We start from the raw sequence: 24,404 nt of genomic DNA on the forward strand, positions 1-24,404 counted from the left end.
TGCTCTAGAGGAGATCTGCATGGAGGAATGGGCCAAAATACCAGCAACAGTGTGTGAAAACCTTGTGAAGACTTACAGAAAACGTTTGACCTCTGTCATTGCCAACAAAGGGTATATAACAAAGTATTGAGAAACTTTTGTTATTGACCAAATACTTATTTTCCACCATCATTAAAAATCCTACAATGTGATTTTCTGGATTTTTTTTCTAATTTTGTCTGTCATAGTTGAAGTGTACCTATGATGAAAATTACAGGCCTCATCTTTTTAAGTGGGAGAACTTGCACATTTGGTGGCTGACTAAATACTTTTTTGCCCCACTGTAGCTGGCGCATTTGCCCTCTGAATGACTTAACAGATCTTGTTTAAACCAATTGTATTAATTATTGATTGTAGACTTTATTGATCCAAAAGTTAAACTCTGTTTCTTCTTTCCAGGACAGTCCACTTATGTCTATCATCAAAGAAGTGGGGCTGCCCAATCGGCCTCCGCCAATGATGAGCGAGGATGGGCGGGACTTGTCAGAAAGGGCCCCCCCGCCTCGCTCGTCCTCTCCCGTGATTGGTAGCCCACCTGTGAGGGCTGTGCCTATCGGGACTCCGCCCAAGCAACCGATTAGTCATGCTATGAATCATCATCATCATCAGCAGGTCAGTGGGAGAATTCTGCCCTCCCACATATATTTTAAATAGTTGTGTAATAGTTGTGTAATAGTTTGTGTAATTTTGGCTATTTCTTGTGAACTGTGTATGCCCTTGTCAGTGTAGTTTTGTATAACATGGCATTATTCTGCAGAAGTAACTACGGTTCATAGTAACTACTGTTCAAACTTCCAGTTCATGGGCCACATCTGGCCCCGAGTCACTACGTTAGCCCATGGGCCTGGAGTTTGAAACCACTGTATTAGACTATTAGTAACTGCTTGGTGTTATCCTCCTGTTTCTGCCTCTACTCTCTTCCTATCTGTTGCAAAGCTGGAGTTAACCCTCTCTCTGTGTACAGTTATAGGCTAATGAGTTGTATTGAAACCCTCTCGCTCTCTCTCCTTTGTGTGTTGCAGATCCACCACCCCACTGCCGTTCATGTGCGAGCCCCGGTCCACCACCAACACCGCTACCCCCCTTCCTTCCCTGAGCGCATCTCTCCCAACACCCTCTTAAACATCGCTGTGAGTCCTACCTCTCCGGCCTTCCCTTACTTTATTAGGTGGGACATGTGAAGTTGTGGAATGTAAAGTGTGTTTATTTTGTTGGTCTGTTGTGGTGTTTTTGACCAATTGTTGAATGAGTGTTGACTTCTCATGGTCAGTTACTTCCGTGAGGGTGGATATATAAACACAAAATATTGATTATTCCATAGCAGCTAGCTTGGTTAGCTCACTGCAGATGCAGTTTCCAGGTCAGTGTTGGTTCTGAGTTGGGTTCTCTCTCTCTGTTAGAACTCTCCTCTGTGTCGTCCTCCGTTCCCGGCCGGCGTGGGCCCCGTTCTGTCCCAGATCCAACGCGCCCAGATGCTCAACTCTCAGGTGAGACTCAACCAGTGGCAACCTGTCATTCAGGTCAGGTGGGGCAGAGTTTAGCATGTTATTTTGGCATTAATATGTGTCACATATCAGTTTACAAACAATGTCACATATCAGTTTACAAACAATGTAAAAAAAAATATTTTTATAAAAAGTAATTGAGTTAATAAAGCTGTGTACAAACATGGTCTCCTTTTTTGCTTTCTTGAGTAAGGCAACACCAAAATGCAGGTGTTTCAGCATAACTTGGTGCTTGCTGTGGTGGGGCAGCCAGCGGAAAATATGGAGCGTAGGGGTTGGTAATGTTCTCTAGTTGCTCTGTGATTGGCTCAGTGTTCTGTCACTCATGGGGACACTACTACAAAATCTATGGGGAAAGCTCGAAAATTCAAGGCGCTTGGGTGCTGCCATAGAGTTACATTAGAAGTGCCCATCCAAGAAGGTTCAAGGTCATTGGCCACAGATAAAATTACGTTATATCTACAGTAGCTTTGATTGGACTGATCATGTCAACAACATACTTTCAAAATCTTAGCTAGCAAGCTAGCAGTCATCATGAATCAAGTCGACAATCTACTGTCAAATCCTTTTCAATCCTTGTCATATATGAAGAGAAATTGTAGATAAAACGTATCGGTTCTCAACGGCCATTGGACATAAACATTACACAACAAGTTGGAAATCCAAATTCAACAATGAGTGGCTTGTAAGGAATCAGTGGCTAACTGCAAGCATTGCAAAGCAATCATTAGCCTGCTATTCAGTGGAGTGGATGTGTGGTCAAAGTCTGGGTTTAAGGGTCTCTTTTCCAACCTTCAAAGGATAAACGTTCAACATTGGCCATGCTGTCAATTCAACATGACTTCTGCCGCTTTCAAAACAACTGGAAACTCGGAACAGGGAACAATCTGACTTCAGTGAGTTAACGACAACTGGGAACTCTGGGGGAGAAAACGACCTCCGACTGGGAAAATACATTTTGAGCGGTCATCCAACTCAGAATTTCAAGTCGGGAACTCGGCCTCTTTCTAGAGCTCCGACCTGAAGATCACTAACATCATGATTCAACCTTGTTTTTTTCCGAGTTCTCAGTTGTCTCGAAAGCACCATGAATCCAGAGAATGCCAGACTTTGGTGACAAAATTTGCCCACCAAGGACCGCCGCGCCACCTTCCAGTTCAAGTGAGCACAGAACAACAAGGTGAGTCCAAAAATGTATTGTATGCTGCTGCATAAATGATGTAATATAACAGGGAGATATGTATACTGTAGTTAAGAAAGTAATACTAAGTGTATGTTAGTAGCCCATGTGCCTCACCCTAATAATTTGGTCCCTTTTCCCCCTCATAATTTAGCCTACTGTTCTGACTTGCTGGGGCACATGTAGCCCCGAGCCTGTTTCAGATAAATGTCATTGAATATTGTAAATGCTTTCATTGTCTGCTTCTATGCCTCCTTTATCCTGTGGTTCTGACTTGGTGTACAGGGAGAATATTGTAAGAAATGCCCATGTTCTGAATTCTGTTGCTATACGTTTCTGAACAAATGGTTATAATCGACTTTGTCCGTCCTAGCTCGCTCATTTGTATTAATCGAAATTACGGATTGCCTTTTATTCGCTCGTCGTCCCCTTATGCCACAGTTTGTACATCTCAATTGTCATTAGAAACCACATTTGTTTTAAGCAATTCAGCCATATCAGCTTTGTTTTATTTTAAAGGAAATAAATGAGACTGAACCAACTTTCGCTGCAAGACAAGGCTCCACTGATAGCCAGGTGTAACAGTTATAAAGCGGTCAAACACCTGACACCTCTATCAGTTTTGGACACCGTCTGTCAAAGTTATAGTCCATTGAATGTGTTGTGTAGTGGATATGCTGGTATGCATCTAAAAACATTTTTTTGAGTTTGTCCCACCAAGATGACACGCTACAAATCGTCACTGGACTCAACGCTCACCTGTGTTCTCATCCGTACACCTGAATGCACTCGCCTTGAGCCGTCTCACTCACAAATTTGGCCACCTGGGGTGTATTCATTCGTAAGTGCACACCGTACCAAAAAGTGTTGCAACGTATTGGCTAATGAAGGGAACTCTGGGTAGTGTTCTATGCTTTGTGTGCATGTGGGGTGGTGGTGAGAGATATCCGGTTGGCTTGTTGCGCTGTGTTTCATCTGAAATGTGTCCCAAATATGTTCTATCCCATTAGATCAGACTGCTGTAAAATGTAATTTTGGTGGTTTTATGCTTCTGTAACACTTCTGTTTTGTCTTAATGTTTCAGAATGTATTTATTTTGTATTGCTATTAACTTTTGATGTGGTTTTTGCTGTTATTTTTTCCCATGTAATATTTCTGCTTATTTAAGTCTTGTTAAAAAAATCAATAAACGTATTGTTTAAAATAAATAAAAATCTAAGGTAATTTAGTCCCTCCCTGTTTCAGACCTTTTGCTTCTGATTGGTGCGTAGGGAATACACCGCATGCTCACTCCCTATGAACAAAAATGATTCACATGTGCAACATACCTATACATACTATTATGTGGAATGGGTGTTTGCATAAACACACGAGGGAACATTTTGTCTGAAGACATCCTTGAATAGTACACACCTCTCACTCTCTTGGTTCGTGCAGGTGACTGTGACCACCTCAGACCAATTGGCAGTAATCCCAGAACGTTGCTCTGGGATCCTTCTCAGTTTCAAGGTCCTAACTTTGAGAGGAGCCTCGTCAGTCGCATGCAGGAACCAACGTTAATAATGAGTAATGTAAATCATGCTTATATAACTTGTTTGTGGAGAAGTATATAAGGACTGAAAGGGAACCCCTCCTTTTCAGAATTTTCATCAAGCTTGGATTGAACTTCCCTGGACGTGACGATGATAAAATGGATTCATTTACATTGAGTTCGAGTCCTTAAATTTCCATGACACACATTCAATGCTAGCCTCCCTTCCTTTCCTCTAAAATATATATATATATATTTTTTTTCTTTCCTTCTCCCCCTCTCAGGTTGCTGGCTTCCCCAGGGGCTGTCAGGGTCCCCCGTTGCTGCCTGGTGGCGGAGGCTTCAGGCCCTTCTTCGGCCAGCCCCCTCCCCACAGGATGGGTCCCCACCCCGGCGGGCCCCCTCCCAACCACAACCACGTCCCTTGTCCCATCATCCGGCACAACACCACGCACCTGCACCCCCAGCACCGCCGCATGCTCACCCAGAGGATGCAGAGTAGAGGAGGGTATGTAGATTGAAGTGTGTGTATGTATAAATCATTTGAGTTGTCCCAGCATCCGCATGTCTCCTCCATATCTATCCACAGTGCTGTTGCCATAAACTGCCTCACGAATTTCCTTGAATTGCTAATGCTTTACGTTCAGCTAACCTGCATCTGAAGCAGCTGTGGAGCCTCTTTCTCACTTTGCCTCACCTATCGTCTTTCTCCCCAGTGAGCGTGGCGGGCGTGTTGGGGACTGGCGGAGCAGGGACCCCTACAGTAACTTGATGAGCCAGAGGGAGAAGGAGTGGGTGGCCAAGATCCAGATGATGCAGCTGCAGAGCACTGATCCCTACCTGGATGACTACTACTACCAGGTCAGTACAGCCAAGTCAATGGAAAAAGCCATGGCCCTGTTCATTAGGTACCAAACGGAACAAAATGGACTGAAATAGGGAGTGAGTAGTTGGTCCTAAAAGAAACGCCTGTTTTTTTGTTTTCTGGTGCAAAATCTTTTAACGTTTTTTTCTTCTGCGTACCCTAATGAACATTACCCCGGATTGTATTCACTAGGTGCAAAGGAACCAATGCAATAGTCTCCAAAGTGCAAACACTGCCCATTTGGTACACCAGGCGGTGTGCCAAGCGCTATTTAACTGCGCAAGAAAATGGATTGAAATGGGGAATGGCTACCTGGACTTGGTCCAATTAACGCTCGTCATTTTCCGCTGCAAAATGTTTTGCTACGGTGTTCCCTAATAAACATGACCCAGGTCAGTGCAGGGTTATGTGCTGGAGGGCGTGACGTTCTGAACAAGCAGATAGAAATGTCAGTTATAAACCTGACGCAACCTCTTGCAAAGATGCATGCCGGCTTTACACAATGTTTATATCTGAACAATCCATCACCTTCTGACCAACCTAGAATGAGATGAAATAGAAATGTAATTTATTGAGCTTACACGAGTCCTTACGTTGTTTCTATCTGATCGTTACCAGGCTAGTCAGACCAATTCAGAATGGGATAAGGAGGGAGCATGTCATAAACAAGATCATAATGTCCACCAGGGAAACAGCTGTTCCAGTCCTGTCCTTCAGATCCTTTATTAGTTCCACTTGGCGGTCTACCTCAATCTAATCCCTGTTCACCTGCTTCTAGGGACCGATAGGTCTTGCTGTCCTTTGACCTTTGTTGTCAGAGTTCCACCTTTTAATTTAATTATCCTGATACATTTTTATATGATTAGGAAACTTTTTTATTTTCTGTAGTTGTCTCTGTTTATGGTGGATTAGATGCAGAAATATGTAAATAAATGGATGCCAATGTTGTGTTGCCTGGCAGAATTACTTTGAGAAGTTGGAGAAGAGGCAGGAGCGAGACCGAGACGGTGTGAGGAAGGAGCACACCACCAAACTCATCACCCCCCAGGTGGCCAAGCTGGAACACACCTACAGACCAGGTAACGCATGAATGATTATTATAAAACTAGGATGATACATGATCAATTATGAAATCCAGACCTGAGTTCAAATAATGTTTGGCACACTACCTGGTATACCAAATGGGCAGGGTTTGCACTTTGGGGACTATTGCGCTGGTTCCTTTGCACCAGGCAAGCTCAAACAAGTATTAAAATGAGAACCAATACTATTTTAACCGAGATCTACCCCCCCCCCACAGTGCAGTTTGCAGGCTCGCTGGGTAAGCTAACTGTGTCCAGCGTCAACAACCCCAGGAAGATGATCGACACGGTGGTGACTAGTCGCACTGATGACGAGGTACGTACTACACACACCACAATCTCTCCAGACTCCTGTGTCTCATGAGTCCTGCCATTCTATCTCCTGCTGTTTTTGTCTCTGACGTATGTTCCCCGTTCCTTATCATGCTCTGTTATTATTATATTGCTTTTGTCTCGCTACTCCAGTTGTTACTGTCAGTTGTTTGGTCTATCCTTCCTGCATTGATATGGAGACAGGACAACATTAATAATTTTCAGGAACTTGTTGGTTCCTTTTTTTCTGGGCTCTGTTATTTACTTAAATAAGAAATAATCTAAATGTGCACTTATAAATCATAACAATTTTAATCAAAATACAGCTCTCGACAGAAGTCTAAGATCAAACACCCAACTGATGTGTCTCCTGAGTTCTGCTAAATAGGAAAAGTCCAAGTTGCTTTTAATATGCTTGCAGTCAACCCCTAGTGATGTAACTGCCTAGGTCAATACCTTCTACTCATGAGACCAAGCCCATGCATATTAAGTTTTACAAACTTGCAGGAGAGACACTAGTTCCAGTGCTTTCTAAGGGCTCAGCAGTAATTTTCCAATCCCCAAGTTGCTTTATAGTGGTATGTCTGACTAGTCTCATCTCTTTCACTTCCCTGCAGAGTTCTGTCTCGATGAATCTCTTTTGGCCTTGAGGCGCTTTCTCACAGACACCCTGTTTTGACTGCAATAACACACATCTCTCAGACCGTTTCTTATAGAGACTAAAAAAGAATTGTGGAACAATATTAAACCTTATAGTGTGTCTGTGTTAATCTGTAGTCTAGGACCCTATAAATGTAGTGGGGGGAGGGTCTAATAGCCCTTCCCCTTCTATTAATACAACATAAGCATAATAAATTATTATAATACATCATACATTTGGTGCAGCCCCTATCATGACCCAAAGTTTACCCCATCAAACCTACCCATAATAACGGTTTTATTTTAGTAGGTATTGTAGTACAGTGGGGGTGCGAGTGCTCAGACAGAAAATCACTTTGTTTCGCAGCTCAAAAACGCGGAGGCGTTTTCCCTCTGGGTAGCCAACGGATGTCGGTGTGAAGCAGTAGCTGCTGGAACTCAGTCCCACTGTCATCACAGAGCCTTTCAAAACAAGTTGGTGATTCGGAGGCCTGGACTGGATAGAGGGAATCCCTTTCACTGCCTTTAAAAAAAAATCATAATGGAACTCGGGACTCATTTTCTTGCTGGCCAATGCCTCCATCTGAATGATAGTGATTCCATTCAACGTCCGGGTTTACTTTATGTGGGCAATTGATCCTTTCATTCTCCCAGTCATCGATGCCGCACCATCCGTGCACACACAAACACAGGATTTCCCATCCAGATTGTGTTCTGAGGAAAAAGCTGTCAATAACGTAAAACACATCTTCACCTGTCGTTCTCCCCGTTAAGCTTCTCACTGGACCGAATGTGTCTCAGTATCGCATAAAATGCAATCAACTGTGTTTAAAAACTGACATCCGTCCATTCGTCCAACTGCAGTTCAAATGAACTGAAATGGAACTTTCCCACTACTTGGATCAATAATATCAACGCCCATGTCGTCGATTGTACAGCACACCGTGATATTTGACAATGGTACAGTCTTCAGTGCATCAGCTGCTGTCTTATCAGTCATAGTTTCAGTGAGGATAACAGCAGCAGGCAAAATGAACTCCTCAGCTATAGTGAATGGCTTTTTTTTTACTTGGCCACAAGTAGCGACATAGCATATGAAGCCTCGAATGCTTTGATTGACACTAGTCACTTTCTTTAGTTTCTCTCGACTTCCCAGGAGGTGAAACCGAAGAGGACATACTGTTCATGAAATTTATGTTACTTTGATCTTTCTTTCTTTTTTCCACGGGTTCACTTGAGCTGGCGCTAGTGCTGCTACTGCTGCTTGAAACGGTGCGTTTCAGCCATGAATCCATAGCTAGTTTCTACTCAAAGCTAGCTGTAATGGTGAGCCACTAGTGGGGAGCAGAGGGTCACGTGCACTTGGGCGTGAGCAGAGGATAAACAGGCGGACAGAGGCCAGGGAGACCGAGCAATGCACACCGAAACTAAAGTTTGAAAACTTTCACCCTAGTGACCTCAGTAAATGTTTTCCTGTCTATTAAGATTGAAATATATATTCGCCTATATTTATTTTTTTGCACATTTTGTAAAAATGTCCCGCAAACCCCCGGGGACTGCCCGCCTACCCCCCGGTTGGGAAACACTGCGGTAGTACAGTATTCTACTCCTCTAACCGCTCCCTCTATCCCACGCAGGAGAAGAGAGAGAAACAGGTGTGGGATAAGAGACGGCAGATCCTCTACACTGTGGAGAAGGTAAAGAGAACGAAGGGGGAGGATTACTTTGTTGTCTCTGCAGCTCTGTGGTTGCATTCATTTGTATTACCTTGATTTTTTTTTAACTTCCTCTGCCTGTTTTGATCTCTGCAGTGCTCTCACTCTTAACATGTATTATATCTGTATACACTCCATTATCTCTTTGAAACCATCTTGTGTTGGTGCCTTCTTGCGTAGCTAGCTAGCAGTAACTATGTGCCTAAACGTTGGTGTTGCCTATTAAATTATTGGGAGCATATATATTGTTCAATATCTTTATTCATTTATTCTATTTTTTCACATTTGTAACCATTTACTACTATCTACTCATTATCTATGAAACTCTGCACTATTACCACGCATCCCGATAAAACACCCGTGAGAGCTTGGCACACTGGGGACCCGAACATGATCTCCCTCCCCCTCTCTCTTTCTCCATCAGATGTACAGTCTGCTGCTGGAGGTGCAGGACTTTGAGAAGCGCTTCATGCAGACGCCGGAGGAGCAGAGGGAGGCCCTGCTGGAGCAGCACAAAACCCACACGCTGCAGCTCTACAGCTCCCTCAAGGAGAAGGAGTGGGACGACAGGTGAGATGGAGGGATGGAGAGGAGAGGATGGGGGAGGACAAGACCCACACTCTACAGCTCCCTCAAGGAGAAGGAGTGGGACGACAGGTGAGATGGAGGGATGGGGTAAGTGAGGGAGGGACAAGACCCACACTCTACAGCTCCCTCAAGGAGAAGGAGTGGGAAGACAGGTGAGGTGGGGAGATGGAGAGGATGGGGTAAGTGAGGGGGAGGAGGGAGAGGACAAGACCCACACTCTACAGCTCCCTCAAGGAGAAGGAGTGGGAAGACAGGTGAGATGGAGGGGAGGAGAGGATGGGGTAAGTGAGGGGGAGGAGGGAGAGGACAAGACCCACACTCTACAGCTCCCTCAAGGAGAAGGAGTGGGACGACAGGTGAGGTGGAGGGATGGAGAGGATGGGGTAAGTGGGGGGGGAGGGAGAGGACAAGACCCACACTCTACAGCTCCCTCAAGGAGAAGGAGTGGGAAGACAGGTGAGGTGGGGGGATGGAGAGGATGGGGTAAGTGAGGGGGAGGAGGGAGAGGACAAGACCCACACTCTACAGCTCCCTCAAGGAGAAGGAGTGGGAAGACAGGTGAGGTGGGGGGATGGAGAGGATGGGGTAAGTGAGGGGGAGGAGGGAGAGGACAAGACCCACACTCTACAGCTCCCTCAAGGAGAAGGAGTGGGAAGACAGGTGAGGTGGGGGGATGGAGAGGAGAGGATGGGGTAAGTGAGGGGGAGGAGGGAGAGGACAAGACCCACACTCTACAGCTCCCTCAAGGAGAAGGAGTGGGAAGACAGGTGAGGTGGGGGGATGGAGAGGATGGGGTAAGTGAGGGGGAGGAGGGAGAGGACAAGACCCACACTCTACAGCTCCCTCAAGGAGAAGGAGTGGGAAGACAGGTGAGATGGAGGGATGGAGAGGATGGGGTAAGTGAGGGGGAGGAGGGAGAGGACAAGACCCACACTCTACAGCTCCCTCAAGGAGAAGGAGTGGGACGACAGGTGAGGTGGAGGGATGGAGAGGATGGGGTAAGTGGGGGGGAGGAGGGAGAGGACAAGACCCACACTCTACAGCTCCCTCAAGGAGAAGGAGTGGGAAGACAGGTGAGGTGGGATGGAGAGGAGAGGATGGGGTAAGTGAGGGAGAGGACAAGACCCACACTCTACAGCTCCCTCAAGGAGAAGGAGTGGGAAGACAGGTGAGGTGGGGGGATGGAGAGGATGGGGTAAGTGAGGGGGAGGAGGGAGAGGACAAGACCCACACTCTACAGCTCCCTCAAGGAGAAGGAGTGGGAAGACAGGTGAGGTGGGGGGATGGAGAGGATGGGGTAAGTGAGGGGGAGGAGGTAGAGGACAAGACCCACACTCTACAGCTCCCTCAAGGAGAAGGAGTGGGAAGACAGGTGAGATGGAGAGGAGAGGATGGGGTAAGTGAGGGGGAGGAGGGAGAGGACAAGACCCACACTCTACAGCTCCCTCAAGGAGAAGGAGTGGGACAACAGGTGAGGTGGAGGTATGGAGAGGAGAGGATGGGGTAAGTGAGGGGGAGGAGGGAGAGGACAAGACCCACACTCTACAGCTCCCTCAAGGGGAAGGAGTGGGAAGACAAAGTGAGCAAGGTCCAACGGTAACCTTTTTTTGGTCACTGGCCCAGTCGGCCAAAAATCTGTTGGCCCCAGACTTGGGGTAGTTCAAATGCATTAAGATCCTGCAAGGCCTATAGGCTGGCATGCTTTCTCTCTATATTCAGCTACATATTGTTATTATGGTTTGAAAAAGCTGTGTAATATAATTTAGCCAATGTGAGTCATTACATTGTATTAGTTGCAATAATTGTTGTTTCTAAAGTATGTCATTTTGAGAGAATATTTTTTTTGTACATTTTCAAAATCGTCAGCTTCCCCTTTTTAAGAACGAGTCCCAGAAAATAGATATCTGGCTCCAGTAGGCCGGTCAAGATGAATGCTAGGTGTGTTTTTGTGGCTTTCTTTTTTCAAGTCTATCAACAGTAGCCAGCAAGTAGGTTCACTATTGAAGGTTTACTTTTTGTAAATCACTTTTCTTAAAATAAATCAAGCGCAGCGAGTGGGTTGACGAGCGCTTCTTTTTGCTCTGGACAGCCCGCGTGTGCTGTGTGACGGCATCGACTCATATTCTGCTCAAGCAGTTGTGATTTGCGGGGGTGTGGTGGTCCTTGAATGAACGGCCAATCATTTTGCGTGTGGTTTTCGACAGTAGACTGCGACAGAGCATGTAAATGTTGAACACACCTTTTATTATTTTTTTTACATGAAGCGAGCCGTCGTTAACGTCGGCGCCTGGGTAAGGGAGGGAGAGGAGAGGAACGTGGGTCCCTGAATTCCAAATGGACTCCGGGCTCCCCCTCCCTAGACACTTGTGTAGATCTGAAGGGCTGTGATAGGTGGAAGAAATATGGTGGAAATTACTATTGCTTATACCGATCCCACCCTTTCAGATCAACATGAGTGCCTCGGGTGAAGGGGCTAGGGAACGATTTGGAATTAGGGGGAGGGAGGAGAGGAAGGGGTGAACATGACCTCCCCATACCCTCCTGCTTCCCTGCTCCCTCAGCCAACCGGCTGTCACTAATGTTCAATGTTTAACTTTCAAGTAGTCAACCCCCCCCCCCTAATTGTCCCTGAAAAGCTTTTGCTTCCCCCCGTCACTAATATTCACCGCAGACTCACTCGCCTCTTCTCCTCCATCTGTCCCCACATCCTGCAGAGTGAGTGACGAGCAGTGTCTGTTGATCATGTCGGTGCGTAAGGGGAAGCGCCTTGTCTCCAGGCTCATCCCTTTCCTGCCTCCGCTGCAGGCCGCCACCGTTGTCATGGGGATTGCCCGGAACCTGCCAGCCCTGGCCAAGAAAGACAAACAGGACCAGGTAGAGAGGCACACGTACACACAAAGTTGGTTAGCTTCAGGTCTTTATTGCAAAAAAACAATGTTCTCTATGAGATACTCAAGCCCACACACACAGAGACACACGCACACACATGCATACAATTTAATGCTCATAAGTGGTCTATAATTGCTCTCCCCCAGGTGCTGTGCTGGTTGGTGGAGCCAATTGCCGTGGTGATCTCATCCCTATCTAGCGCCTCCCTCACAGATTTGCTGCAGGAGCTGCAAGGCAGCGAGGGTCAACTGTCCAGAGTGTTACAAAATAAGGTACCTGCACTGGCCTGCTGTTAGAATGATGCAAAATAATGCACCTTACCTTCCTCTGTCCAGCAGTGATATTGGTTCAGGTTCAATGGCGATAGATAAGGCCATGATGGCATTGATGTTATGAAGTCAGTGGGCTCACTTTTCCTGTCCCTGTCTCTCATTTTCTACCATCTCTTTCTTTTTCTCTCCCATCCTCCCAGTTTGGTGTGACACTGCTTTACCTGATCCTGAGTGAAGGAGAGCGAATGCAGAGCTCCAACCCCACCTGTCAACTCATGGATGACAATCGATGGTGAGCACTCTTACTAGTCAGAAAAATGTGTGTTTTGTGATTGGCAACATTTAGAATGGCGGTTAGATGTTTACATTCATCAATATTAGCTAGTATTTTTTCCATCAGAAGCTAATGAAATAAGGTACCAGTAATGGCTAGTGATGCATGGTCGATGTCTCCACCTAGCGGCAGGTTCTGGAAACACACACAGCAACGACAAAACTATACATATTTTGTTTGATGTTGAAAACACTTTATTGTGGTTGCAGTCTAACTCTCCACCTTGTCTGTGTCCTTTCGCCTCTTGCTTTCCTTCGCTCTCGCAGGACAGAGTTGGTGTTCTCTGTGACCAGGGAGCTGCTCAACGTGCCCTCCTCGTCCCTGTCCCCTCCTCTCTTCACCCCTCCCAACCTGCTCTCTCTCTTTTCGCGCTACGTCGATCGACAGAGGCTGGAGCTGCTGCAGGAGAAGTTACAGTGAGTACAGTCTCTCGTGTCCTTGGCCCAATTTAAATTCTCCCTGAAGTGTGCTGGCTCCCCTTCAATGATTTGAAAAGCATGGATGGTAAACAAGTTCACATGCACAATGCCTTGGTGCTTTTTGAGGACATTGTGTTAAGGTGCTGAGGGTTGTGAGTTCGCATCCCAGTCAGAGGTGGAATTTCCAATCTGTCACACACTTCAGGGTGACCTAGGGCTGCTGTGGTTAAGAGCGTTGGGTCAGTAACCTAAAGGTACCTGGTTCGAATCCCTGAGCCGACTAGGGGGACAATCTGTTGACGTGCCCTCGAGCAAGTTAAATCGCTTGGGATAAGAACGTCTTCTAAAATACTCAAATATAGAATGGGAGGAATTAAATTTAGTACACACACGTTCTTCTTTGACCACTGGACATTTACGTTGGACTCCCATCTGTTCACTACTTTCTCACAATAAACCATCCTTCCTTTTCTCTTTCTCAGGATCTCCGCATTGTCCAGGTAGAGGTGACTACAGACATCAAGAGAACCTCAGTTGAAGCGTGTGTGCGCACACTATTGTACGCAGGGGAGTAGGCTGTCTACTAGGGTTGATAACTGATTTTAATCCAGCAGAATCTCGTCGTTTTTTTTCTTCTTTGTGTCCATTAGGTGTGTATGGGGATGCGCGTGAGTGAGCGATGAAACAGAGAATACAAATCTGCTTTTTTTTATTCTTGTTAACGTTGATGCCTGTGATAAAACATCAAATTAAAAGTATTTCTATTGTATACAACCGGTTTGTGCTGGTTTGTTTCACTCTTCATCTCATTTGTTAAAGACTAGCGACCAACAAGGGTCGTGGGTTCGATTCCCGCAAAGGCCACATGAAAATGTGTGCACTCACTCTACTGTAAATAGCTTTAAATAGAAGGGTATGATGAATTTCATATATTATAGTGTTAGAATCATTCATTTATCATTCAATAACCTTGCCTGTCACGTGTCAAGATTGTGTTGCAGGATTCCCATAAATAGAAATACTGTTCCATCAGAGAAGCTGGAAATAAGATACCCATAAGACCTCTTTCTGTGTTTGCAAACATTGCCGCACTAGAGTGAGGAGTTGCAAGTTGGTGGCAACATGGGAGTGCTCATAGAGCTGCAGCAACAAAAAAAAGCCTACATTTACATGTTACTTATGAGTGCATTTCACATGACTTTTGGATTGTAAATTGGATTTTAAGGCTTGTATGAATGTCTTGCTTAATATGCATTACACTTCAACCAGTAAAATGCCTGATCGCTGACCCTACCATCTGGCAGCTGAACAGGATAGGTACATTAGGATAGGTGCAAGTAAAACTAAGTGCATGCTCTTCAACCGATCACTGCCCGCCCATCCAGCATCACTACTCTGGACGGTTCTGATTTAGAATATGTGGATAACTACAAATACCTAGGTGTCTGGCTAGACTGTAAACTCTCCTTCCAGACTCACATTAAGCATCTCCACAATCCAACATTAAATCTAGGATTGGCTTCCTATTTCGCAGCAAAGCATCCTTCACTCATGCAGCCAAACATACTCAGGTAAAAACTGACCATCCTACCGATTCTTGACTTCGGCGATGTCATCTATAAAATATCCTCCACTCTACTCAACAAATTGGATGCATTTTATCACAGTGCCATCTGTTTTGTCACCAAAGCCCCATATATTAACCACCACTGCGACCTGTACACTCTCGTTGGCTGGCCATCGCTTCATACTCGTCGCCAAACCCACTGGCTCCAGGTCATCTACAAGTCTCTGTTAGGTAAAGCCCTGCCTTATCTCAGCTCACTGGTCACCTTAGCAGTACCCACCCGTAGCACGCATTTCTCACTGGTCACCCCCAAAGCCAATTCCTCCTTTGGCCACCTCTCCTTCCAGTTCTCTGCTGCCAATGACTGGAACGAACTGCAAAAATCTCTGAAGCTGGACTCTTACCTCCCTCACTAGCTGTCAGAGCAGCTCACAGATCACTGCACCTGTACATAGCTCATCTGTAAATGGCACATCCAATCTACCTCATCCCCATACTGTATTTATTTATCTTGCTCCTTTGCACCCCAGTATCTCTACTTGCACATTCATCTTCTGTACATCCTACCATTCCAGTGTTTAATTGCTATATTGTAATTACTTCGTCACCATGGCCTATTTATTGCCTTACCTCTCTTATCCTACCTCATTTGCACACACTGTATATAGACTTTTTTCTACTGTATTCTTGATTGTATGTTTGTTTATTCCATGTGTAACTGTCGACCTGCTTTGCTTCATCTTGGCCAGGTTGCAGTTGCAAATGGGAACTTGTTCTCAACTAGCCTACCTGGTTAAATAAAGGTGAAATAAAAATAAACATTTTCCCTATATCCATGTAGTACATGAGGACACAGTGCGATGCACAGTGCTTGCTTTGTAAGTAAGCATCTGTCTTGTGATTAAAAATAGACTTATTGTAGGTTTTTTGACTGATTTACAGATCGTGGACTATTTTTCTGTTTTATATTAGGATACTTTTTTAATAGATTTAAATAACGTTTCCATATCTCAGTATCTTTAGAGTATCCTGTGAGGCAGATCAAAGTGCCCTATGGTCAGGAGGAGAGCAGCTTCTTGGAGGTTTTGGGGGAAACATTTCCCCCAGATGAAGCCTTTAAGACAGACAGGAGGAGGAGACTTGTTTCCCTACAAAAAAAGAGTTGTTGTCAAGACAATGGAGGACAGATGGTGTGGTTGAATTGGTGGCTCAACAATTTGTCCAAGGGAGCATGCAGGTGGTCTTGGAGCAGTAAGTCAACTCTTGTCATAAATCTGTGCAGTACTTGTCATTACCTCCTCTAACATAAGTATTTTTAATCAGTCCACCCCCCTAAATCAATACACATCTCTATATTGTCCTTAAACTTATTTTAAATATACATACTGTCTCTAAACCATGACAGGTTCAAATATGTTCCCAACTCTCTTGGGCTGCTCAAAGCATTGGGGAACCACCCGGACAGCTTCGAGCACTACCGGCGGTGTTTGGAGAACGACACCGTCTGCCACTGGTTCAACTGGCTGAGGTGCAAGGTGAAATTAGTCAATTGTTAAAGTTTATCGGTAACTGCATATTATTCCAATTTTGTGATTTTAAATGTGTATTTTAAATGTTTTACTGTGTGCTCCTCATATGGAGAATGTCCTCTAACAGTGGCGATGGTGTTGGAGTTTGCTACTGGGGCAACGGTGATGCCACCCCTTGGGTTTGAGGACACTCCAACCATCGAATTCCTCCACACAGCGCGAGGGCGTCTCGCTGGGCAGCAGAAGAAAAAGTACCCAGAGGCAAACACGTGTGCGGTGACACTAAGGCTCCCTCTTCATAGCACCTACAATGCCTTTAGGGAATTCATGACCTCCGGTATTGTGAATTCCCCACATTTCGGTGTTGCATAAAAACATTTTTACGACACATAATTGTATCTAGTAGCACTAAACTACAGTAGCATTTGAGTGTCTGAAAATGTAACAGCACATCAACATTTAAGCATTTATCTACTTGTTTGTATGGTGCATTCGGGACGTATTCAGACCTCTTGACTTTTTCAACATTGTATTACGTTACAGCCTTATTAAAAAACGGATACAATTTTTCCCCTCATCAATCTACACACAATACCCCATAATGACAAAGCAAAAACAGGTTTACGTTTTTGCAAATGTATATAAAAAAAAAAGAGAGGATATATTAGATTTATGACCCTTTACTCAGTACTTTGCTGAAGCAGCGATTACATCCGTCTTCTTGGGTATGACGCTACATTTTAATTTATTTAATAGATTTTAGAATAAGGCTCTAATGTAACAAAATGTGGAAAAAGTCAAGGGGGTCTGAATACTTTCCAAATGCACTGTATTTCCATATTGGCTGTTATTGTGCACGTAATGATCATTAAAATAAAATTATTACAATCCATATTGCTTGTCTTGGCGTTTCGTTTTTTTAGAAACACTTTACTGACACTTCACTCATAATCAATATCCTTTGCTGATATTGACTGAAGTACTCCTGCCATATCGCAGCCAACTCATCCAAATCTGATAATTTGATGTCCTACATTAAGAACAATAAACTTCAGCCATCATTTAATTAGAACTACATGAAATAAGACTTTAAGTATTAAGTGACAGCTCCACTTCTGGGAACTGCACCTTCGTAGTGACTTATCAAATTTCAAATGCATTGATCTAAGAACTAAATCCATTAGTCCAAAGCTCTCCAACCCTTTTCCTGGAGAGCTGCCCTCCTGTAGGTTTTCAATCCAACCTCAATTGTAACTAACCTGATTAACTTATTAAGCAGGTAATTATTCAAATCAGGTGCACTAGATTAGGGTTGGAGTGAACCTACAAGACAGTAGCTCTCCAGGAACAGGGTTGGAGAGCCCTGCACTAGTCCATCTTCAACCACATCATTTGAGCTGCCACAATGTGTCAACAATGTTATGTTAGTAACTGTAATCGGTTGCTGTTAATCACAATGATATAAAATGTAACGGGGGCCGAACCACCGAATCCCTATCTTCATAGTTTTTTTTTTTTTTTTAACTATACGGGTTTTCTCCACACAATTGTTTATTTTAACAATTTATAAAAGTCCTGATTGGGCATTACAAAAATGTAAGTTCTGTTTTAATAATGTCCATTCAGAATGTTCTGTTGTCCTCCCACAGCAGGAATGCTCGCTCTGAAGGCTCCAATCCAGTGCTTGCAGTAGGCCTCTTCTGGGTCGTGTTGTACTGAGTGGAAGACAAATATTGTGTCAGCAGATGGAATGCTGTGCTAAAGCGCCATGGAGCGAAATACAATAACCATCGGCCTTATATCTTAACAGTACCTGACACTCTCCAAATATCAGCAAACAAAATCGTAACGGAATGGAGAAGTACGTCACTTTTGTTAAGGCCACCTGTGTCTAAACTCTGGTCCCCATCCGTTTAGAGTTGTAGATGTCTGTCGCACCTTTCTAGAGACCAAATCATACAGTGTGTGAAAGAGGGGGAATGTTAGTATTATAAAATGTATAATAGTATTATAAAAATGAACTGATTCAAAGGAAGGAGTGGCGCTGAAGATATAGCGTCCAATCCCTCATCCCAGTAGGGGAGTATAAATCAGGTTGGAGTAGGAACGAGTGGCGCTGAAGATCCAATCCCTCATCCCAGTAGGGGAGTATAAATCAGGTTGGAGTAGGAACGAGTGGCGCTGAAGATGTAACTGCCATAACCCTCTGTAGAATGTCAACTCCCAGGCTGCCTCTGGGGCCTTCCAATTTAATTATTGTCCGCAACAGCTCCATCTGTGTGTTGCTGATGGTGAACTGGGTTTGTGGCACAATCACCCATCCCGACCAATAAATAGCTGCAGCCAGTGGTTGGAGGAGGTGCTGAGGTGATGGTTGTTGGAGGAGGAGCTGAGGTGATCGTTGTTGGAGGAGGAGCTTAGGCGGTGGTTGTTCGGAGGAGTATCCGAGGTGGTGGTTGGAGGAGGCGCTGAGGTGTTGGGGGAGTATCTGAGGTGGTGGCTTGAGAGCTGATGATGGTTGAATTTGGGGCGAACAAATCCCTTACCGCTGTCAGATTGGCCCTCTGCATTGCCAGGGAGCCCGAGACGAACAACTGCAGAGGTGACTGCCGTTGTTCAGTCCTCAGCCCATGGCGGTTCCCCTGACTGGCAAACACAGCAAGATCTCTGTTCACCTGTGGCAGGAACACAAAGTGCAGTGCCCACAGGTCCACCCCATTGTTGATGTCCATGATCTGCTCCGTCTCCAAGAAGGTGAACAGGTCATGGTAAACGTTGGAGACTCCATGCCAGACGTCCCCCCCCTACAGTCACTCTATCCTCTGGTTGTGTGCTCCTTCCTCTGAGGGCACTTCCCCTCTCACCACCCCTGAATTGCTCCATGAAGGCACAGATACGGTTGTTTTCACCACCCGGGTCACATCTCACCCGGGATGGTACTCCGTAGCTGGTGATGGCTGCTTCGAATGACATCCATGACTGTGGCACTCTGGTTGTTGTGAGAGGCCTTCAGAAACCCAACAAGTCTGCTGTAACCATCCACAGCACCATGGATAACAATCCTCCATCCACAGCACCATGGATAACAATCCTCCATCCACAGCACCATGGATAACAATCCTCCATCCACAGCACCATGGATAACAATCCTCCATCCACAGCACCATGGATAACAATCCTCCATCCACAGCACCATGGATAACAATCCTCCATCCACAGCACCATGGATAACAATCCTCCATCCACAGCACCATGGATAACAATCCTCCATCCACAGCACCATGGATAACAATCCTCCATCCACAGCACCATGGATAACAATCCTCCATCCACAGCACCATGGATAACAATCCTCCATCCACAGCACCATGGATAACAATCCTCCATCCACAGCACCATGGATAACAATCCTCCATCCACAGCACCATGGATAACAATCCTCCATCCACAGCACCATGGAAAACAATCCTCCATCCACAGCACCATGGATAACAATCCTCCATCCACAGCACCATGGGTAACAATCCTCCATCCACAGCACCATGGATAACAATCCTCCATCCACAGCACCATGGATAACAATCCTCCATCCACAGCACCATGGATAACAATCCTCCATCCACAGCACCATGGAAAACAATCCTCAACCTAAAAAACAAGATACGTTTGTTTTACAAAACCTTTTTTTTGGTCTCTTATAGGGACGCCATTCTGTTTTTATTGATATCAGCCCTTTGATCCTCTCATCCAGCTGAGCGTCTGACAACAGTGAGTAGGACCTGAAAAGCTGAAAATGACTCAAAAAGATACATCAATCAGGAATGTGATCAAATCTAGAGAGGATGTTGACATCTCCCTCTTGTGTTACAATTGCTTTATTCTTGACCACAGAGTGCGACACATTGAGAGCATCTGCCATTTGTCTGACGGTCATATGACAAACTGAGCACCTCAAGCTGCTCCTTGGTGATGTGATACCACCTTCCCTCCAAAGACGCTTGATAGGATACTGAAATAAAACAAATACAATAGATAATTAATGACAAAATACACTCCTAAAAACGTTTTGCAGCTTGTACACCACACACTCTCAACACCTACATAGATAGATAGATAGCTAACATTAACGTTACCGGGCTATTGATGGTTGAAATCCATCTCTTCTGTCCGTGAGCAGCAGTCTGGTGCAAATCAGAGATGGTAGATTTACGATCTTCCAGAAATTGGGCAGCCATTTAATTTTTTTTACCTCGGGAGAACAGAAGTTGAGTGAACGTCTTTCATCAGTACCTGAGACTTGGGCGGAGTCCAAACAACCTTTATGCAAATGTTATCACCAGTGACAAAATCTATGACTCATAGCGATACGTATCGGTGAATCGTTGTGACGTATGAAATAGAGTGAGAGTGTAATCAATGTGTAATAACTACGTACAAAGTGTTACATTATTATGTGACGTGGGGTCATATGCAGGTGCAGATTGGTAAAGAAGCTTACGTGACGTGTCAAATAGTGTTATTTGACGCCTCAAATAGTGTTATTTGAAGTGTATCTTTTTGACACTAAAGACCCAAACGGCGTTCCATATTATACAGCCGAAATTCGCGCGCATCTGTGTTTAACGTCAGGCCAGTGTGTCGTGTACTGAAAAGCCTATGTCAGACCGGCAAATTGACCTCCCTTTGCCTTCTCATCTGAAAGAACGGCCTCTTTACAAAACCATCATGCCGTTCATTGATTTAGAAAGTAATTTACCTGAGAGTACGTTTTCTGAGGATTTCTTGAAAAAGCCATGCTCCAAAACAGCCGCTGTTCTAGGGAAACCCGAAGAGAGAATGATGTTGGTGGTGAAACCTGGACTGCCAATGCTCATGGGTGGAACTTGTGCTCCTTGCGTGATACTGTCCGTGTCCGCCATCGGTGTCACTGACACTGCCGAGAAGAACAAGGAACACGGTGCCAATATCTTCCCTTTCCTTACAGGAGAACTTGGACTTACTGAAGACCGGGTCGTGATCAGGTTCTACCCACTGGAGGCACATCAGGTTGGAAAGAAAGGAACTGTTATGAGTTACCTGTAGGAGGAACTTTCTGCACCAGAATGACTTCCCACATCTGTTCCACAACAGTTACCTTCGGAGAGAACAAACCCCGGCAGTGGATTTTCCACCACTCAACTGGACATGACATACCATATGACCAAGACCTGTAATTGAATTATATCACTATGGTATTTGACCCCATGAATCTATGCCCTGGAAACTCGTTAATGTGTGTTACATCTGCGATAGTAAACCAGAACCACACATTTGACAAGCTAGATGATATAAGAATATATTCATGTTTGATTAGAGGAAATGTAAACCAATCTTTATTCAAAGATATTACTATGTCATTTCACCTATTCATTTCATATCCCAACAATCTGGTAATGTGGTTGAGATGGGTTTTTTTCTGCTATGTTTTGTTAGTAAGAATCACAATGACCAGCATAGATGATAGACTAGTATTAACAGTAAATCTTGACGTACAATGGAAATCAGGTAAATGTCAATGTATAGCAGCTGTGAAACACTATCCTATGCATTTGTTGAGAGTACAGAAGTAGATAAGGACATAACATGGTGTTTGCATTGGACTAAAATGCACTCTAAGCACAGTGAAGGACTGTGCTTAGTAAATGTACATATAATGTATTCCTTTTGAATTTCAGTCCTTTTAATATATAAGTATCAAGTAAATGTTGTAAAGGCTTTGCTGTACAATTAGTCATACTAGAAGTAAAAGTACTTAAATTCTATTTAAAAAAAATAATGTAAAAGCCCACCTAGCGGCACGTTTGGGAAATGCATAAATTAGCCCCACAGAAACGTTCACCAGACAGCCTTGAAAGTGATATTCCGATCAAATCCAGTCAAAGTAGACTCTTGCTCTGTATTTATTATTGACTATAGCATGGCGGTCTTTAAAACTGATAAATACAAGAAACGGACCTTCTGAATACAACGAATTTGTGTAAACACAAGAACGCAATTTAGGCGTCGTCTTCAATCAAGGTGAATTCAAAATTCTCGTTCAGCCACTCAGAGGGTAAAAAAAAAAAAAAACATCGCCCGAACAGGGACTTGAACCCTGGACCCTCAGATTAAAAGTCTGATGCTCTACCGACTGAGCTATCCGGGCTCTGTCTTCAGCAAGCCATTTATGGAATTTCAACACATTTCTAAGACTCTGTTACAACCTCATTTCTAGTTGCGATAACCAATCATATCGCCGTCTGCAACCAAGGTTTGGCAACCAATCCGAGACGCCAGTGCAACCAAGGAGTAACCAAGAATTGAAGAGGGTGGGTGAGTGGTTTGACAAAAAGAGACAGGTTTTCATAATGAAAAGTAACGGATGATGATGACAGATTTACAGGCTGAGAGGATTGTCGGATGAAGCCCGCTACTTTTCTACTCTCAGATTGTCACTGTAATGAAAAGAAAGCATTAAAAACCATTCAAGGCTAAATACAGCACCCGTGTTGGGATTCGATATAGTGTAGGCTTCGACGAGTATGTTGGTTCTTGATAGAAAATGCCCCCCATGATTTAATTCCTGGTGTAGCAACCTCGATTGATGAGCGATAATCTTCGGATTGGTTGGCGAGTGCAAATATTGGTTACTTGTTGGTTGCAGACAGTGATATCATAACTAGGTTGTCGCAACCAGAAATGTCCTCGACTAACTGGGGGATGCTCATATAGCTAGCTACAATGACAGTTAGCACAATATATTCGCTTGTTTCACTAAACAGCATGTGATTCTTGCTCTATTGACAATGCGAAAGAGCCGTCCCTTTATGTTCAATCCACTGCACAACGCGTCCGTGGCAAGAAAACGCTAAACTAAAGCGGTTTCAGATATCAGCCAGCAAATGTTTTGTTATTCAATCCATACTACAGCAATATTATCAGGGCTAATGTATATTATACGTTGTTCACTTACAATGTACACGACATCTATACTTATCTTCCTTCACATATGACGTGACCATTGTGACGTATTTAGTAACCTGTGTACATAGAGAAGCTAGCTCAAATGCGCTGTAGCTACGCAAGGTTTTTTGGGACTCCGCAACGTTATATTAGCTAGTGCGAAAGCTATCAACAGGTGGCTCCGTGGCGCAATGGATAGCGCATTGGACTTCTAGTCAAGCACTTGAGGAGTGATTCAAAGGTTGTGGGTTCGAGTCCCACCGGAGTCGCATCTTTTGCGGTATATAACTTCAAACACAAAACCTGTCTGGCGTATCAAACAATTTTCATGTCTATGCGTTTCTCACATCAAGTTGATAGAACAATTTTTTATAGCAAATATTTAAATAACATTACAGTAATAGTTATGGCACTCCATTATAACCCAGATAACAATTACTTTCGAGGGTTTAAATGTGTTTGTCACGTCAATATCCAAGGTAGGCCTATTTCAATTAATTGGAATTAATGATACATTTTTCCTTTCCTTTAAACCTCCGTGACAGGAGAGCACCACCCGGTAAGGTGGACTCATAGTTTAAAGGAAAAGCTTAAACGAATATAGCTAGAATGCTACAGTAGTGCGTTATCAACAGTGCAAGCTAACCTAACATTATAAACAGTATAAACCCATACATAGGCAAGCATAAGTTAGAACGTTAGCATTCATGTTAGCATGCGGCTAATTACACTAGCATGCTAATATAAAGTAGGCTAAGGGGGCCGCCATCTTGGAATGGTCACATGACAATAATAACCACTGGAAGCGACCATTTTAGGCCTATAGGGTTCAATGGCAAGAAGTATTCATACAAAAAGTGTACAAAGCAGGTGGTGTAGAATGAACATAGAATTCGACATACCAATTAGGATCTGAACCCATTGCCCTTTATTGTTATGAGGTCTGGGGTCCGCTCC

At 44.3% G+C, this 24,404-nt stretch overlaps 1 protein-coding gene, 2 non-coding genes and 2 pseudogenes across 16 annotated transcripts in view; 3 read left to right on the forward strand and 2 right to left on the reverse strand.

The window, feature by feature from the left end:
* LOC110498679 (protein PAT1 homolog 1) overlaps window positions 1-14,144 on the forward strand; it is a 24,507-nt gene extending 10,363 nt beyond the window's left edge. Inside the window, exons 5-20 of one of the 14 annotated variants that reach the window (XM_090210729.1) lie at window positions 439-651; window positions 1,062-1,169; window positions 1,440-1,526; window positions 2,345-2,440; window positions 2,616-2,724; window positions 4,540-4,763; window positions 4,972-5,116; window positions 6,082-6,199; window positions 6,421-6,518; window positions 8,791-8,850; window positions 9,293-9,438; window positions 12,171-12,330; window positions 12,492-12,617; window positions 12,818-12,909; window positions 13,218-13,367; window positions 13,853-14,144. In XM_090210729.1, coding sequence (XP_090066855.1) covers window positions 4,633-4,763; window positions 4,972-5,116; window positions 6,082-6,199; window positions 6,421-6,518; window positions 8,791-8,850; window positions 9,293-9,438; window positions 12,171-12,330; window positions 12,492-12,617; window positions 12,818-12,909; window positions 13,218-13,367; window positions 13,853-13,874 — 1,248 coding nt within the window. In that variant the 5' untranslated portion in view covers window positions 439-651; window positions 1,062-1,169; window positions 1,440-1,526; ... (1 more) ...; window positions 2,616-2,724; window positions 4,540-4,632 and the 3' untranslated portion in view covers window positions 13,875-14,144. Of the gene's footprint in view, window positions 1-438; window positions 652-1,057; window positions 1,208-1,439; window positions 1,527-2,344; window positions 2,578-2,615; window positions 3,566-4,539; window positions 4,764-4,971; window positions 5,117-6,081; window positions 6,200-6,420; window positions 6,519-8,790; window positions 8,851-9,292; window positions 9,439-12,170; window positions 12,331-12,491; window positions 12,618-12,817; window positions 12,910-13,217; window positions 13,368-13,852 lie in introns of those variants that run through there. The other 13 variants (XM_090210725.1, XM_090210728.1, XM_090210730.1 and 10 more) reach the window with 13 other exon arrangements.
* A 4,617-nt stretch (window positions 14,145-18,761) lies between these two features.
* LOC149975162 (uncharacterized) lies at window positions 18,762-19,591 on the reverse strand (annotated as a pseudogene).
* A 1,600-nt stretch (window positions 19,592-21,191) lies between these two features.
* Window positions 21,192-21,548, forward strand: LOC149975163 (D-dopachrome decarboxylase-A pseudogene; annotated as a pseudogene).
* Window positions 21,549-22,577: 1,029 nt separating this feature from the next.
* On the reverse strand, window positions 22,578-22,650 carry trnak-uuu (transfer RNA lysine (anticodon UUU)). Its single transcript has one exon. It is a non-coding gene; the product is annotated as a tRNA-Lys (tRNA).
* Window positions 22,651-23,624: 974 nt separating this feature from the next.
* On the forward strand, window positions 23,625-23,716 carry trnar-ucu (transfer RNA arginine (anticodon UCU)). The gene is given in 2 exon segments: window positions 23,625-23,661; window positions 23,681-23,716. It is a non-coding gene; the product is annotated as a tRNA-Arg (tRNA).
* Window positions 23,717-24,404: the final 688 nt, after the last annotated feature.

This window comes from Oncorhynchus mykiss, chromosome 19 (assembly GCF_057628025.1).
Source record: "Oncorhynchus mykiss isolate SJ-2025 chromosome 19, ASM5762802v1, whole genome shotgun sequence".
NCBI lineage: Eukaryota > Metazoa > Chordata > Actinopteri > Salmoniformes > Salmonidae > Oncorhynchus > Oncorhynchus mykiss.